The sequence below is a fragment of the Vipera ursinii genome (assembly GCF_947247035.1).
Source record: "Vipera ursinii genome assembly, chromosome: 2".
Lineage (NCBI taxonomy): Eukaryota > Metazoa > Chordata > Lepidosauria > Squamata > Viperidae > Vipera > Vipera ursinii.
In genome coordinates this window covers 151,742,022-151,759,162 of record NC_139513.1, presented here as the reverse complement: position 1 = coordinate 151,759,162, position 17,141 = coordinate 151,742,022, and the positions used below count along the sequence as shown (strand labels likewise).

The following is a 17,141-nucleotide window of genomic DNA, read 5'->3' as shown; positions in this document are numbered from 1 at the left end:
TCCAACTATCAGTGATTCTGGAGAAAACTCTTGAGCAGTCCAGAACTTGATAATATGACAGGAACTTAGCTGGATTGCCAGTGATTTGTTCTTCCAACTTCTAGAGCCCCCAGTTGAGTTTCAACAAAGGTCTATGAGCCCCCAGTTGAGTTTATGGGAATGGAACCCGTGGGATCTGGATAATTTTGCAGAGTTTGACAGAGCTCAGGATTAGCCAATGTGCCTGCTAAGTATTGCGTGTGTATCTCTCAAACTGGATTGAGAGAAGGAGGCAGGAAGCCTTTCTCTGCTATGACTTTCAAACTGAATGCCCTGGGATGATTCTTCTGAAGAATGTATTTAAAGAAATGTTAGGTATGAATAGAAAGCTCATATTGATTTTGCAGGACTGACCCACAAACAGGAAGGAGCGTGCAGTGTCCTTCTTGAGTATCTTTTCTGCAGAACCCCTTACGGGTGCTGACCCATTCTCATGCCATTGTTTCTATGAAGGTCCATCTTCAGGAGGAACTTTGCTCTTCACTTTGCTCCATGAGGGAGTTGCTTTAGAAAAACAGTAGCCTTTCCCTCAGTTTTGCATAGAAGACTCTCTGCTTCCAGAATGTGAAAGGCCTCTCCAGATCTCTCTAGCCTGAACCTTAGCAAAGAGGGGAAAGGCTGAGCAATTCTTTCCAGAGCCAAGGCCAAGCCCCTGCCTTTTTCTGAATAGCTGAATAGAATAGAGCTGGAAGGGATCTTGGAGGTCTTCTAGTCCAGCCCCCTGCTCAAGCAGGAGAACCTATACTAGTGATGGAGAACCTTTTAGACACTGAGTGCCAAAAAACGCTCTGCCCCCCGCCCCTGCTCCACTCCCCCACCCACCCGCCGGGCCACCTACCGCCTCCATGGCCCGCCGGAGCAGATCGCCCAGGCGGCCCTGCAGCCCCATAGTGGCCACACCCTCCGCCCGTGCCCCGCAGCATCATCTGCGATGGGGTGTGAGGGTGGAGTCTTGTCCCTGCTGCCCGGCTGCCGTGTTCTTAGCTGTGCTGCTCCACGCGGGCTGCGCCTGGGTGTGACTCACCTCTGGGGTGGCTGCTGGTGAGGAAGGGGCCGTGGGGGGAGGCGGGGCTGGGGTGACGGCACACATGTCCACAGAGCGGGCTCTGCATGCCGCCTCTGGCACGCGGGCCATAGGTTCGCCACCACTGACCCATACCATCCGGAACTCCAGCTGGCCCAGACTGTTCAGTTTCATCCCTGCAGAATGTCTATGGAGATTCTCAAGCATCCAGGTCATGGTTGTCCCAAAGGCACTTTTCCAAAAAGCAACGGGACTTTCTTGGGTTGTTTTTTTTTTTAACTTTGAAAACATTTCACTTCTCATCCAAGTTCAGAACTGAAAAAGCTTCTTGGGTGAGAAGCTAATCATTTAAAAAAAAAAAAAAAACAACCCAAGGAAGTCCAGTTGCCTTTTGGAAAAGCACCTTTGGGACATCTCTGGAGAACGTCTCCAAGGCCTGAATAGGCGTCTGCCCCCGGCTGGACTTCTGTTAAACCCTACCACCTGTCTTCAATGAGTTGGGGAGAAGGTGGATGTAGGAAAGATGCTTTTATGGCTTTGCCTGTTCCGAGGCAGCCCGTGGAGTCCACTTCAATCTCACAGAATGCTTCACTTGGCCTCTCCGGGCTACATTCGGGAGAAAATTAACGCTGAGCCCATTGCCAGAAGAATTTGTAAATATTTGCATCACTTCCAACACTCGCTCTGTATGCATAACTAGAAAGACCCAGTTATAACAAGCAGTGGCGTAGCGTGGGTTGTCAGCACCCGGGGCAAGGCAAGTAATTTGCGCCCCCTAACACGTGGATTTTAGCACTCGAGTCTCTTCCACTAGATTAGTTAAAGAAACCCTTACCCCCTAAGCACATGTATTGTTTGTTATGAAAATACTGATGTAATTAAAGTAAAATGCATCTAATGCGCCCCCCCAGATGTTGCGCCCGGTGCGGCCGGCCCCCCCTGCACCCCCCACGCTACGCCACTGGTAACAAGAAGCAAAAGCAATAATAATAATAATAATAATAATAATAATAATAATAATAATAATAACAACCCAAAACAAAACTATGTGTATGTCTATGTGTGTGTTAGAAAGAATTGACAGTGGTGCACACACTTGCTGCAATGTTAATTCTTTCATCCCAGAAACTAATATTTTCTATTTTATCCCAGGGGACAAGCAGGGTAGACATGAAGAGGTGGAGCGGGGTGGATAGCTTTCAGGCAGGATTTGGAAAAAAAAAACATGAATACTGCCGTTGTTAAAGAAACAGATAAACCCAGTCACAACAAAGTGGGGACACCACAGATGGAAAAAAAAAGGGGGGGAAAAGAAGAAGCTGGATTCTGGTAATAATGAAAACAGGTTTGGTGATGAAAGAGAACAAGAAAGGGCGAAGAGTCCCACCTCTGAAAATGAACAAACGAAACTTAATTTTTTTTTAAAAGCACATTTAAAGGGGACTTAAGGACTGGCAGCTTGAGAATGCTGGGCAATTTGAGAATGCTGCAAGTTTTAAATAATTTTATAATTGTAGTGTATGCGACTAAAAGCATACACAGGATGTCAGCACAGCAGGGGGCTGGACGGCTCCAGGCTATAACCGCTTTTGGCGGGAAAGCCTGAATGGAGCAAAGCCTGACAGCCCCGGGGCATGGTCAGCTCTGGCGGGAAGCCAGGGTTTAAATCTATTGGCCACCTGCACTGGCGGGAAGCCCAGGTTTGAATCCATTGGATGGGATTCACCTGGGCAGGTATAAAGAGACGCCAGGTAACCCCTTTTGCCCCAGCTTCATTCACGACCCCAAATAAAGAAGCGATTACCCAGCTGAGTGTCCGTCTCTGTGTGCGACCACGCTACATTGCAGTAATTATTAATGTGTACAAATTGTGAGGGGCAAGGAGAGTCGACCTTTAACACTTATTTTATAATGGTTAAACAACCTGACAGCATTTGGCCCAGTATTATCAATACACAGTCAAAATGAAAAGACCCTATTATTGAAAAGTGCTCATATTTATGAATTAGTCCAATAGTAACCTTCCTGACTACTGCCTGTTCATCCTTGATCAATGATAAGGAAAGTAACTTTTAAAAAGAAGATTATTTCCTTACACAAGCAAACTTGAGTTCATGAGGCTCCTGTGGACTGGACATACCTCATGTTTTAGGGAAAAAGAGAGACAGGTAAAACCCACTTATGATACACACAGAAAATAAACTTTTCCTCTAAAACCATTCCCTCGTGACAAACTTGGGCTGTTCCTAAAGGCACAGGGAGGAAAAAGGGAACATAGTTCTCTTCACCCTGATTTGCTGGCCAGGCAAGCTAGGGTGAAGGTATTTTCTTTTTATGACTTATTTTAACCTTTTTTTTCCTAACAGAATTTAAAAATTATAGTGCTTGCAGACATTTAACATTTACATTTATCTTGAGGGCACACAAAGACTTTGACACACACACACACACACACACGCACGCGCACACACACATACAAAGACAAGGGAAAGATAAAGAAAAGGAAAACAGAATTCTCAGGTTTACACACCCTGGTCATTCTCACCATAAATCTTAATTAATTTAAATTAGGAAAGGCAAAAATGTCGACAAACATATTAGTAGCTCAGTGATTGCATACAAGATCAATGTTACTATATATTTTTCTTTTTTGTAATGTTTTATTGTTTTTCTGATTTTACATTTAAGTATTTAAAAAGCAACGTGGCGGCTGAGTTAATCGATAATACAGTGACATACAAGTATCTTTAGTACAAGTCTCAAACTACCACTTTAAATATTTCCTCTCTTTTCCCCTTAGTATTTACTGTCTCATGTTTAAACTAATACAATTCTTATTATATCAATTAAATAAAAATAACATTCTTACATTTATCAATAATTTTTAGCTTATACATATCCTGATTATTTTAACATTCAGCCTTTATAGACAATCAATGTCCTAATTAGTTTTTCCCAATTTTTAGTTTCCCATTAATATTTAAATTTAACATTTAATATTTATAATTTCCAAGTTTTAAGTAACCAAAGTTCCCTTTATCACAATTCATCACAAAGTCTAATATTCAGGATACATGTCTTATCTATTTGAATATATTCTATTTCTCACCATCTTACATCATCTAATTAATAATACAGTATAACATTATTTTTGATTAATTTTCAAATGTCTTAAATTTAGTAATCAAAATTTCTCATTTCAACATCAAATACTTCCTTTCTTTTTCTCATGTCTACTATCTCATTTTTAAGCTAGTACAGTTGTTATTATATCAGCTAAGTAAAAACATGTTTATTACATTTATCGATAGATTTTTAGTTTATATATATCTTAATTACTTTTACATTCAACCTTTATAAACACATCAATATTCAAATTTAACTTTTAATATTTATACTTCCAAGTTTTAAATGACCAAAGTTTTCTTTATCTCAGTTCATAATAAAATCTAGTATTCAAAGTACTCATCTTGTCTATTTGAGTATGTGCTATTTTAATCCTTACTAATAAATCAAAGCCTCAATTTTCCTCAGCCTTATTCTAGCTTGCTTTCTTTGCCAACTCGCCTTCCATATCCATGTTTTTAAGTCATCAAATAGATCTCACTCTGTTATTATATATATTGTTTGAGATAAAAGAGGCCATCCAGTCACCATTTTTTTGGAAGGGCTAACAAATCATCTTTCTATTTTTCCATCTCGACGTAGTTGTCCTGAAATGTTTATCTTCCCTTCGGTCTGTTCTTCTTCTTGATCCTCAGGTTTCTTCTGGTTTATATAGAATGTCTTTTCCATTTTCAGTGTTGTCAGTCCCTTTTCTGGGTTTTCCGTTAACTGTGTTTGTTGATCAGTTGAATCTTCTATCATAGTATTTGATTGTTCCACTTCTATTATATTCTGTGTAGTTGATTATTTAGTTGTAATCAAACTTCGGGTTTGTATATCTAGGCTGACATCTTGTTCTTTTCTGTAGCTTCTTATTTTATCAGAAGCTGTAAGAATAGTTTCATAAATTGCTTTCAATGTAGAGAATCTGTTCCTGATCTTCATCCGTGTTCTCTTAGTGGTGTGTTAAATTAAAAGCTTTACAATCAGAGAATAAAAATAATTTTGTCACTGAGTATAAAACACAGCTGGGCTTCTAACAGCTGATATATGCCAAGGTTGCAAAAGTCTTATCTATAATCTGGGCTTCAAGCCAAGTCTCTTTTAGACAATAACAAGTTCTAATATCAGGTTTAGCCACAAGATGTCACCCATACCAGGTTTTTTTTAAGTCCATAATAAGAAATCTTTTAGTCCTCAAATTTTAGAAAGATAGAGATCCAGTTAGAACCAGGTTATTCTTTCAGTGTTTTAAACTCCCCTGGATAGTCAGTCACCAGTGTTTTTAGAGGGTGGGATAGAATTTCCTTTCCCTCTCTCCACAGGGGGGAAACTACTTTGGGCAGCTTGTACAGGTGAAAAAAAGAGCTTGTGTTCCAGCGGCCCCAGCAGCAAACTGGAAGTCATTTTTTTAAGTACCTTTATTTAGCCAAATTGGTTTTCCTGCTTCAACCCTGAGCAAAGTCCATTCCTGACATAACTTCCTCACTCGTTTCTTCCTTATGCCGGCCAGAACAAGCAACAGCCTCTCATCCCAAGCATTGAGCAAGTCTCCTAGTCGGGATCATGGCAAGACCCTTGAGCTGGAGCTTCCCAAGCCTCTCTAATTCTTATCTATGGAGGTTCTCAGTCATCCAGGTCATGGTTGTGCCAAATAGGTGCTTTTTTCATGAGATAACTGGACTTTCTTGTTTTTTCTTTGAAGACATTTCGCTACTCATCCACAAAAAGAGCTGAGAGCTGAAGAAGCTTCTTGGATGCTTCAGAGCTGAAGAAGCTTCTTGGATGCTTCAGAGCTGAAGAAGCTTCTTGGATGAGAAGTGAAACATCTTCAAAGAAAAACAAGAAAGTCTACTTGCCTCATGGAAAAGAAAAAAAAAGCACCTTTGGGAGTCTTATTCTTATGTTTTTTTTTAATCCCATTTATATCCCACCCTTCTCCGAAGACTCAGGGCGGCTTACAATCTAAGAAGCACAAATCGATGTGCTTAGCAATAGCCTTCATTCTATGTATATGCCTGCTTATTAGGGCTTTCGCCCCCCCCCCAAGCGGCATTATTACAAAGTCAGCTTATTGCCCCCAACAATCTGGGTCCTCATTTTACCTACCTCGGAAGGATGGAAGGCTGAGTCAACCTTGAGCCTGGTGGGTCTCGAACCTGCACTAATTGCAGGCAGCTGGTGTTACTTAAGGAGGCTTTAGCCCACTGCTCCACCAAGGCTGTTGACATTCATTCGGCTCCGCCGGGTCTCCCTTGTGGCAAAGCTTCTTTATAAACTTCCTGTCCTGCCTGTCAGTTTTCAAACCAAAAAAAAAGAGGTTTGGGAGGACTCTGGTTCCCTTTCAGAGTATAGGATCCTCCTGCTGGTTTTCTGACCAAAATGGGGTCTGGGAGGACCTCTGCTTCCCCTAGCAGTAGTAGTACGTGCCCCAACTTCCACAACCTGCCTCGTGGTTTTCAGACGCAGGAGAGTCTGGAAGGACCTCTGCTTCCCTTAGCACTCGTATGGGCACCTCCTACCTAGGGCAGGGCTTTGCTCAGTGATTTCAGGTCAGTTGCCTCTGACCTGCGAGCCTCTCACTCATGCCCCGTTCTTCCTTCACAAAGCTTCCTTTTCCCTTAAAGAAGGTCCCACGGTCCAACCAACCCCCTTTGCTTTCCGGGGTCTGTCAGTCATGGTCCTGCGGGACTAGGAAAGCCTGGTTGCAACTAGGAATAGTGTTGAAGGGTGTGGAATCCAGCTATGGTTGGGAAAAGGGACCCTTTCATTCACACTCACACATGCACATACATCCCTCACTCTCCTGAGGCCTCAAAGGTTAAAATTTAGAGGAACTCATCTCCTTTCTGAGCAGCCATTCAGCGCAAGGCTCAAAACTCCCTTTACTACCCTTACTCCAAATCGGCAAGGTCTGGGAAACCCTCGCACAGACACAAGGGGTCTGCTGCCGGCAAGGTGGAGGTTTACCCAGGCCAGGTCCATCGGTCAGGTTAGCTTGGAGTCCCATCGCGTGCCAAATTGTTGGAAGAAAAATCTGGTCCAGTTCTAATTCAAAGCTGAGAGAAAGATGCAGAAGGAATGGACCGAATGCAGGCTGCAATTTGGAAAGGACATCTCCATTTGTTTGGTAGCCAGGAACAACCATGATAGTAGCATGTATCTGGGGTGGCTGACAAATTGGGGCTGAGAATAGATGGGCTTTTATACAATTTTGGGGCTTTGTGATTGAGATGCCTGTTCCTGTGCCAGACTGTGTTCTTTAATATTTTAATGGCTGTTGCCAGATTACTATGGGGTCATGTAGGGGTCATGACTGGTTCTATAGGCAAAAAGGGAAATGCAAATCCTAGGTGTTTTGTTTGAGCTAATCCTGTCAGTTTCTGTTAAGTTTGGAGCAGTAACACAAATACGCGTGAAAGTTACAGTTGGTCTTTATTGGAATGGCAGACTGAAACAAAGCAAACTGGGGAAAGGAGGTTACTTTGGTCCTTTTGTACCTGTCCAGGTGAGCGCTACCCAATGGATTCAAACCTGGTTTTCCCGCCAAGCTGTCAACCAATGGGCTTGCGAGGTTTTCCCGCCAAACGCGGCTCCTTACCGGAGCTGTCCAGCACAGCGACTCCTGTAGTCGTTATCCTGTATGTCAGTCACATACATTACACCCCTTCCCCCATAAGAACAGACATGCGATCCACTTGTGTTTCCGCCCCCCTTAAGCTATAATGTATAACTACTACTTACTATATGTTCCTCTCAAGACCGCACATAATCTGAGAGGTAGCTCGGGGGTCTGTGTTCCCAGCCTGACCACCTCAGCGTCCTCCCTGAGTCCTGTGTAGTGTTGTTTCCCCGTCTGAGTTGTCTATGTGCCTGGGTATTCCCCTGGTCCTGCTGTTGCTGTGTCTGTGTGGGCCCTATGGTCCACAGATCAGTGTCCCCACTGCTAGCTTCTGTATCTGATTGGTCCGGATTATCTGATTGGTCAGGGTGTTTGAAATCTGGGCCCTCCAGCTGTGTGGTGCTGTCTGGTGTGTTCTCAGGAGCTCTTCTCCTTACTTGGTCTACATGTCTCCTCCATTGACGGCCCCCTTCCACCCTTACTATGAATGATAATGGCCCCGTTCTATGAATCACTTCCCCCGGCACCCACACATGTCCAGACCCATAGTTCCTTGCCCAGACCGGTTCTCCGATGTTGAATTCTCTGAGGGGTTTGGGTTGCTCTGTTTCAGCTGCTACCCTGTTGGGGTGAAGTCTGTCCAGTTTCGTGATGAGTCTTCTGCCCCAATGCAGCTCCGCTGGACTCTTTCCTGTGGATGTGCAGGGTGTGGTGTGTTGATGGAGTAAGAATTGTGCTAACCTCTGTCCCCAGTCCCCATGGATGATGCGTTTCAGAGCGTCTTTGGTTGTGCATACCTTGCGCTTTGCCATCCCGTTAGACGATGGATGGAACGGGGCAGTCGTGACGTGTCTAATCCCGTTGGTCTTCGCAAACACCTGGAATTCCGTAGACGTAAATTGAGGACCGTTATCCGAAACTAACACGTCAGGGAGGCCATGTGTGGCAAAGAGTTCCCTGAGCACTTGGATTGTCCTTCGTGTGGTCATGCTACTTACTGGCACCACCTCCAACCACTTAGAATGGCTGTCCACTACTACTAAGAATGTCTGTCTCTGAAATGGTCCCACAAAGTCAATATGGACTCGGGACCAAGGAGTGTGTGTAACTTCCCACTTGTGGACTGGTGCCTGTGGCTGTTCAGGCTGAGACCTCTGGCAGGTGTAACAACCAGCTACCTGTTCCTCTATGGCCTTGTCCAGTCCCGGCCACCATAGGTAGCTCCTGGCTAGGGCCTTCATTCGCACAATTCTGGGGTGCCCCTCGTGGAGTGAATGTATGACCCTATTCCTCAACTTCTCTGGGATTATGACTTTAGTCACATACATTACAGTTTCCTTGCCTATAGTGCTGTTTATTTGGAGCTTCTGGGTGCCCTTTGTTTATGAGTAGAGTGTCCTGGCTTTATGAATGGATACAAAATATCCATTCCTAAAGTCTAGCCTTTTCAGGCTTCTGCTTGAGGCTGTTTTGCTATAGTTGAAGGGCTGGGGGTGGCCTTCTGCCTTGGTTAAGGAGATTTTCCTCCTCCTTTAGGGGAAATATTATATTTTGCCTCTTCTAATATTTTCTACAATATTATATTCTGGGCAGGGGGGCCTTTCCCATGTAATGAAACATCTGCAAGAAAAGGTCAGAGAGCATCAAGGACCCCTCAGTTCAATCCTGACCTACAAATATTATCTTCTAGAGGTCCATATCTTACATTATGGGAAGATATACAGTGATAAAAATAGAGAAATCTTCTGGCCTCCCCGCTCAAAAGGGGAAGTGGAAATCATGTGAAATATCATGTACCAGAGGATGACATGATATAACATCTGTATCTCTGTTCCGAGAATTTGATGGAAGCTAGACCATTCCAATAGATTCTATACTGTATATCAGGGGTCTTCAAACTTGGCCCTTTTATGACTTGTGGACCTCAACTCCCAGAATTCCTCAGCCAGGCACACTGGCTGAGGAATTATGGGAATTGAGGTCCACAAGTCATAAAAGGGCCAAGTTTGAAGACCCCTGCTGTATACCCTTTTCTGCAACCCTGTGAAACAGAGAGCTCCTAAAAACAAATGCACTCTTTGGGACTTGGTGTATCAAAATTTAAGTTAATGCTTAACTGGACTCTGCTAGCGTGTGAACTGTGCCCACTCTGTGAACAATAGAGAAACAATTGTTTACATGTTCATTTATTCTTTAAAAAATAGACCAGTGGTGCTATACCCCATTCTAGCACAACTCTGTGGTCTCTGAAAATTGCACAAGAACAGGGCATGCTTTTGAGAATAGTTGTTGCCGGGTATTGGTGAATGTTGGCATGCCACCCAAACCTCATGGTGCTTCACCTGTGATGTGCATGTCATAGATTCACCATTACGATATATTGTCATCTAAACTCAATGGTAGAGGCAGTTTGGTGTAATGGTTAAGACAGCAGGCTAGAAACCAGGAAACCCTGAGTTCTACTCTACCTTAGGCATGAAGGTGACTCCCTCTCAGCCCTAAGAAGGAGACAAGGGCAAACCACTCCTGCATTCTCCCCAGCACTACCACCCACCAAAAAAAATGTTCTTAGAGTCACCAGCACTCTGCTTCTCTCAAGAGTGTCTTTCTTATTACCCGCCTAAAATGTAAGTGGAAAGCCCATAAGATTGTAAAAAAAAAAATTCCCTCTTTGTCGCTTGTGAGAACTTGGGAGTCTCTGTTGAGAGCCTCTTAGAAACAGGTAGAGGACAAAATTCAATTTGTTTGGATTTCAGTTTGCCCTCTTGAACCCTCAGCCAGTCTCCAGAATGCACTCCCTTGCACACGCGGAAATCCCTGTTTCTCCGAATTTACTAGGCAGTTCCAGTTGAAAGAAAGGCATGTCATGCTGTGGGTTCATTTTAATAAGTGAATAAAAGTGCATCAAAAATTGTATTTACGTTGGGGAAAATTTCCTGGCAAAAAGCTGACCCTCAAAGGAGAAATGTGTGCACTTTAGATACATGTTTTCCTGGCTGCAAACTGAACTGAAGTTGGGAAGATGAATTGAAGGGTGGGCCGGCAGGTCGGGGATCCCCGGGTTAAAACACACACAGCAAGAATGCCCCCTAGTGGTTTTCTGTCATACTAAATAACGGTCACTGTAATGAAATTATTACATATCCCCAAAACAGCAATTTTCACATTTATTATAAAAAGCAAACTGTCAAACATTAATAATCACAGTGACAATTGTTATTATAAACTCATTATTCACTTCACAAACTACTATCTTGTGTCTGTCAGAACAGACTGGAACTCATGTGTTTAACAATGCCTTCGAATATTGCTCTGAAAGAGGTGCTAGCCCGTATTTCCTTTGGAAGGCTGCTGGGGGCTGAACTTTTTATTTTTTTTATTTTTTTTTAATCCCATTTATATCACGCCCTTCTCCGAAGACTCAGGGTGGCTTACAATCTAAGAAGCACAAATCAATGTGCTTAGCAATAGCCTTCATTCTATGTCAGACATGTCAAACACAAGACCCGGGGGCCAGATCCGGCCCCCAAAGTGGTTTCATGCGGCCCGCGAAGCCATCCTGGAAACAGTGAGGGAACGGCCCCCACTGCCTTGGCCCTGGCCCAGAGACCCTCCTTCTGCCAGAGACCCTCAGATCTGTCCCACTCCTGCCCAGGCCCCCATAGGCACCCTTGATGCGAACGATGTAGAGCTGGCCACGTCCACCCAGTAGGCCATACGCACTCTAGCCACACCCACCCAGTAGGCCACACCCACCCAGGCCATACCCACCCGGCCCCTTGAGGGCAACCGCAATGCTGATGCGGCCCTCAATGAAATTGAGTTTGACACCCCTGTTCTATGTAGATGCCTGCTTATTAGGGCTTTCCCCCCCCCAAGCGGCATTATTACAAAGTCAGCTTATTGCCCCCAACAATCTGGGTCCTCATTTTACCTACCTCGGAAGGATGGAAGGATGAGTCAACCTTGAGCCTGGTGGGACTCGAACCTGCACTAATTGCAGGCAGCTGGTGTTACTTAAGGAGGCATTAGCCCACTGCTCCACCAAGGCTCTTTTTGCTATTATTTATATGCTGCATTTGAATGACTGTAGGTGTCTTACAACAATACATTAAATACATCCATAAAGCCTAAACAGTTACAAATATATAAAAAAATGTTGCCTCCATAAAACTCAATTCGGCAAAAGACCCATGAAAGAGGGACTTCTTCAGTTGTTCTTTAAAAAAGAAAAGAATAGGGCGGGAGCTGACAGGTCCTCCAGGTGCAAGTTATTCCAACACGAGGGCCTGCCACTGAAGACGCTACTCCAGGGGTCTGCAACCTTGACAACTTTAAGACTTGGGGACTTCAGCTCCCAGAATTCCTCAGACAGCATAGAATTCTGGGAGCTGAAGTCCACAAGTCTTAAAGTTGTCAAGGTTGCAGACCCGTGCACTACTCCATAGGTCTTAACCCACCAAATTCTCTAAGGATGACTACTTGCAGCATGTTCTCTAAGCCAAAAAAGGCAGAATGGGGAGCCTGGAGTGAAGACAGGCCTTTGCGGATGATTGATAATGCTCCTTCAGTGGATGATGTCTTTCAGTGGTTTCATGGGGATGCTAAAGAAGATACCCCTTGTTCTTGCTTGGCAGGTTGTGGATATTCCAAAGACTGGAAGAGAGCATGGCTCTGACCGGCGCCTTCAAGGCTGTAACAAATATGCCTGGACTGATCATCTGGAGAGTTGAGGTGGGATAAATGCAGCTCTTGCCATGCTAATTTGAAGGTTTCTGTCTTCTTCCAGATTCACTGTTGAATGTTCGCCATTTCGTTCCATGATGGGCCTCTTTAGAACCTAAAATCTAGGAAGTGACATCCTAGCTAGATTGTAAAAGGTGTTTTACAATTGTTTCATACGATTGGTCTATGGGCCGGTTTATTCATCTGGAGGATATTCGATGTGTCTGAGATTAAATCTGAGTGTTAAATGTACTCTTCCCCCCCCACTGTTTGATGAGTAAAGTTTATGAAAATAGCAGACTCTATAGAAATACCATTTTTAAAACCCCACCTGGCAAAATATGTATAAAGTAGACACAAGGGACTTGCAGTCAGCTTCTTTTAAAATCGAATGTAAAAGATTCAGGGTGCTTATGTTTTTGGACAGAATTAGATGACTCTTGCAGGCAAAGGATAATAGACAATTCAACACCTCTCTCCTCAAATTAGAGAATATGTGGTGAAATATTCATAGCATAAGAACATAAATATGTCAGTCACTGACCTCTTTCCCTTTTCCCCCATCTGGCATTTTAGGAGGAAATGAAAACAAAAAGGTCATATTTTTCTACAAAAAGTCTACCGTATTTTCCGGCGTATAAGACAACTGGGCGTATAAGTCGACCCCCTACATTTCCTGTCAAAATTATAGGGTTTGGGCTATACTCGCCGTATAAGACTACCCCTCTTCCAACGCACACTAAATAAAAATTAAAAAACATCAGATTTGATTTTAATATGGTAATTTTAATTCAAATGCTTATGACATGCAGGTGCTTAGTAGGAAAACTGTCACTTATAAACATAAGGCTGTTTGTCATCAAACATGTAAACATAAAACAGTGCAAGTGGATTAAACAACAACAACAACAACAACAATAATAATAATAATAATAATAATAATAATAATAATAATAATAAGAAGAAGAAGAAGAAGAAGAAGAAGAAGAAGAAGTTGGAGGGGACCTTGGAGGTCATCTAGTCCAACCCCCTGCTAAGGCAGGAAACCCTATAAACCCTGTAAAAAATCACAGACTGCAGCTTCTTCTCCAATTGGTCCTGCTTTCCCTGCGCAGACTAAATGGGAGATCCGTTCCAGGTTTTCCAGCCAGCCCTGTCCCTAAATTTTCAGCACCTGGCGTATAAGACGACCCCTGACTTTTGAGAAGATTTTCATGGGTTAAAAAGTAGTCTTATACGCCAGAAAATACAGTACCTTTCTGCAGCATCTGACTGTAGCCCAGAGCCAAAGGACTAACCTAAGGCACCCATATTTGATTTTGGATGCAGAATTTATCAGTACTGGTAGTCATCGACTTACAACTGTTCATTCAGTGACCGTTCAAAGCTACAGCGGCACTGAAAGAAGTGACTTAAGACCATTGCAGGATCCCTATGGTCACGTGATCAAAATTCGGACGCTCAGCAACTGACTCATATTTATGATGGTTGCAGTGTCCCGGGGTCGTGTGATGACCTTTTCCAAGTGCAGTGATTCACTTAACAAAGTGGGGCAAAACACACTTTAACAGCTGTCTCACTTGGCAACAAAAATTTTGAGCTCAATTGTGGTTGAAAATCAAGGACTACCTGTACAACTTCTGTACCAGATGGGATGGGCATAGCTTTGAAGTGGCTGTTCTTATTGTTTGTCATTGCATTGAAACCTTTGCAATTGATTGAAAACTTTCCAGATGTCTATCAGAAAATGCCACTCTATACTTTCTGAGCATTCCTTAACTGGACAATTAAAGCCAAAGTAAGCAACAGAAATGTAAGTCTAGTACACTCAGTACTTTTTTTGTAAAAGAAAAAGGTGCTGGAACTCACACACGTCATACAACCCGCCTTGCCTACCTTGCAACCTTGCCTACAAGGTTCCATCCAAAAAAGGTGCCGGAACTCCGTTCTGAGCGTTCTATGAGAAAAAAAGCCCTGAGTACACTTAATTACAGTAAAAGGAAACTGCCCTGAATACGCTGATTGGCATCAGGAATGAGGGTTCTCCACCAATAAGCCAATAAACAGACACATTAACATCGACCTAATTTACCAACCACTGAGAACGAATCAATCCCAAAGGCAGCATTTAAAACAAACAAACAGGCACCCCACCACACAGCAACAAAAATCACCCCCCACCCCGCCACAAGAAAATGGACCACGTCTCAACAACAGCCGAACAACCCCAAAACAGACCATGACTAAGAGGCAACCAAACCAACAAACACCATTTGCATCACACAGATGATACTTAAAACACCAAAGACTGTGGCCCAGCAACAACAACCAGCCAATCAAACAGCCTGAAACCAGACCATGACTCAGAAAAATCCAGACAAACAACACCACACCAATTTACATCACCCATAAAGGTACTTAAAGGCCAGTGCTCTGACAGACGAGCACAATTAAAATTGCACTGAAGATGTCCCTCCAAATGGAGATGAAACATTTGCAGCCAAATCACCAATCTCAGAGATCAAACCAACAGCCCAAGGAGGGATACTTTTAGATTGGAGAGGTTGGACAGAGACCCAATGGGTCAAGATCTTGAGTGAAGCCAAGGACACGTCTTTTAATGGTATGTTCTTCTTTCCAGAATATGGATCTAATATTGGTGCCTCCAAAAACTCATGGCAGCTTCTATGAAGGCGACTGCTATGTTCTCCTTTCAGTAAGTAACTTGAAAGTTGGCTGTGATGCATTTCTGTATAATATAACTTTTTGTGTTTGATTCAATATGCCAGATACTCAAAAAACAATACTAGCAGTCATAGGCCAAACATATCAGATGGATATGAGCATTTTGCTACATGTATTGTAACTGTATAACATCAGAAGAAGACAAATGAGCCAATTCCTGAACTGATTGCTAGGACTGGCATTGAAGAGCACTATCACAGTTCCAACTGACAAATCCAACCAAGTAAACATCTTCGAGGCATTCCGATCTCTTAATGTAAAACTTTATTGAGTACATCTTTTCAACACGTATGAAAGTAAAACCAGTCCTGGCAAGACCCCACCCAATCCCATATAGTAAAAGTATGGAATTCTCCCTCCTCCTTCTTGGTCAGGTCACGTTGCCCAATTAAGTGAAAAAATATTGTTATGAGAAAGTGTCTCTGCGTCTGGCCAGACACCTGGTGCTCTGTCCTTGATTCTCACATTCTGGCTTCTTGATCTTTGAAGTCTGCATTCCAACCCCTTTCCCTCCCCCCAAGTTCATTGGCAAGCTGAGAAGCGATAATTGTTGCGCCAGCAAAACTGTGCTTTGAAACTTGACAAGCCCAGTGAAGGAGGTCTTTACTCTCTACAGCTAATAGTTCTTTAACCTTTAGAGAAGTATTTCTCAACCTTGGCAGCCAGAGGATGCGTAGACTTCGACTTTCAACTGGTTGGGGAATTCTGGGAGTTGAAGTCCATACACCTTCAAGCTGCCAAGGCTGAGAAACATGCTTTAAACTTGGGAGTTTGAACCTCAGATTATCTGCAAATAAAGTTCTGCCATTCAGTTCTCTAGCGGTAATATTAACGTACCACTAGGATTAAAAAATATATATTTTTGGACTTTCAGTACAAACTCATAGGAATACTAAGATGGAAACATCCCAGATACTGAGATACTTTATTTATTTTGAAGGAATATAAAAGGTACAGGTACCCCAGTTTTTTACAATCACCACGTGCTCAGCTTCCATCAGCTTTATGTGCTTCATAACCTTTATCCTACCTGCAGACCCATAAATCAGGCAACATCATCTCCTATGATGTTCACTACTGGATTGGAAGGCGCTCTTCACAAGATGAGCAGGGGTCTGCTGCCATTTATACCATCCAACTGGATGACTATCTTGGCGGAGTCCCAGTGCAGCACCGGGAGGTGCAAGACTATGAATCTGACCTCTTCAAGGGCTACTTTAAGAAAGGGGTCATGTGAGTATCTTGATCTTTGCCAAAAGGCTGAGAAGGTCATTTGAGAAGAAGGCCATGGGGGGGTGGGGGGTAGGCTTTCTTTAATGGTGAATATGATGTGTGTTTGTATTTGCTTCAATGTCAGTTATGGCATTTCACACCACCAAGTTGTGGAATGATACTTTGAAGTGCTGATATTGTGAATACTTGTTTTCTTCCCACAATATGCCCTTTTGCTTTTATTAGAAATATCTGTGAGCCGAGTTCAAGGGGAATGCATTACTTAATCCAACCACTAGATGGAGATAGTCAAGCCACAGTAGGTATTTAAAAACAGGCTTTCCCACTGTGGATTTGAAACACCACCCCCCGCCCCCACCCATCCTTGTCAGCAATTGACAGAAAACTATACCGGTGGAAATTGGCTGTCCCCGTTCCTGATGGGGTAGTCTGCGCTTCCTCCGCTCCCCGTCCCTGCAGTCTCCTGAATTTCCCTGAAACAATTAGTCACCAGGCCTCATGCACACAGGTGGTATTTATTAGTTGTATAAATAAATCTCTAAGGGTCATCTTTGGCCCTCTTTAGCATGAAATCGAAATTAAGCATTCTTAATCCTCAGTAACTGTTATCTAGCCTATCTGGCTATCGTATCCTTTCCCTTTCTTTTT

General features: G+C 43.3%; 1 protein-coding gene across 1 annotated transcript in view; it reads left to right on the top strand.

Annotated features, from left to right (window-relative positions):
* Positions 1-12,458: 12,458 nt before the first annotated feature.
* Positions 12,459-17,141, top strand: part of AVIL (advillin) — a gene marked incomplete at both ends in the record, with an annotated part of 32,815 nt that continues 28,132 nt past the window's right edge. The window contains 3 exons of the mRNA XM_083352078.1: positions 12,459-12,524; positions 15,157-15,231; positions 16,297-16,493. Of these exons, the coding sequence (XP_083208204.1) occupies positions 12,459-12,524; positions 15,157-15,231; positions 16,297-16,493 (338 nt within the window). The remainder of the gene's footprint in view (positions 12,525-15,156; positions 15,232-16,296; positions 16,494-17,141) is intronic.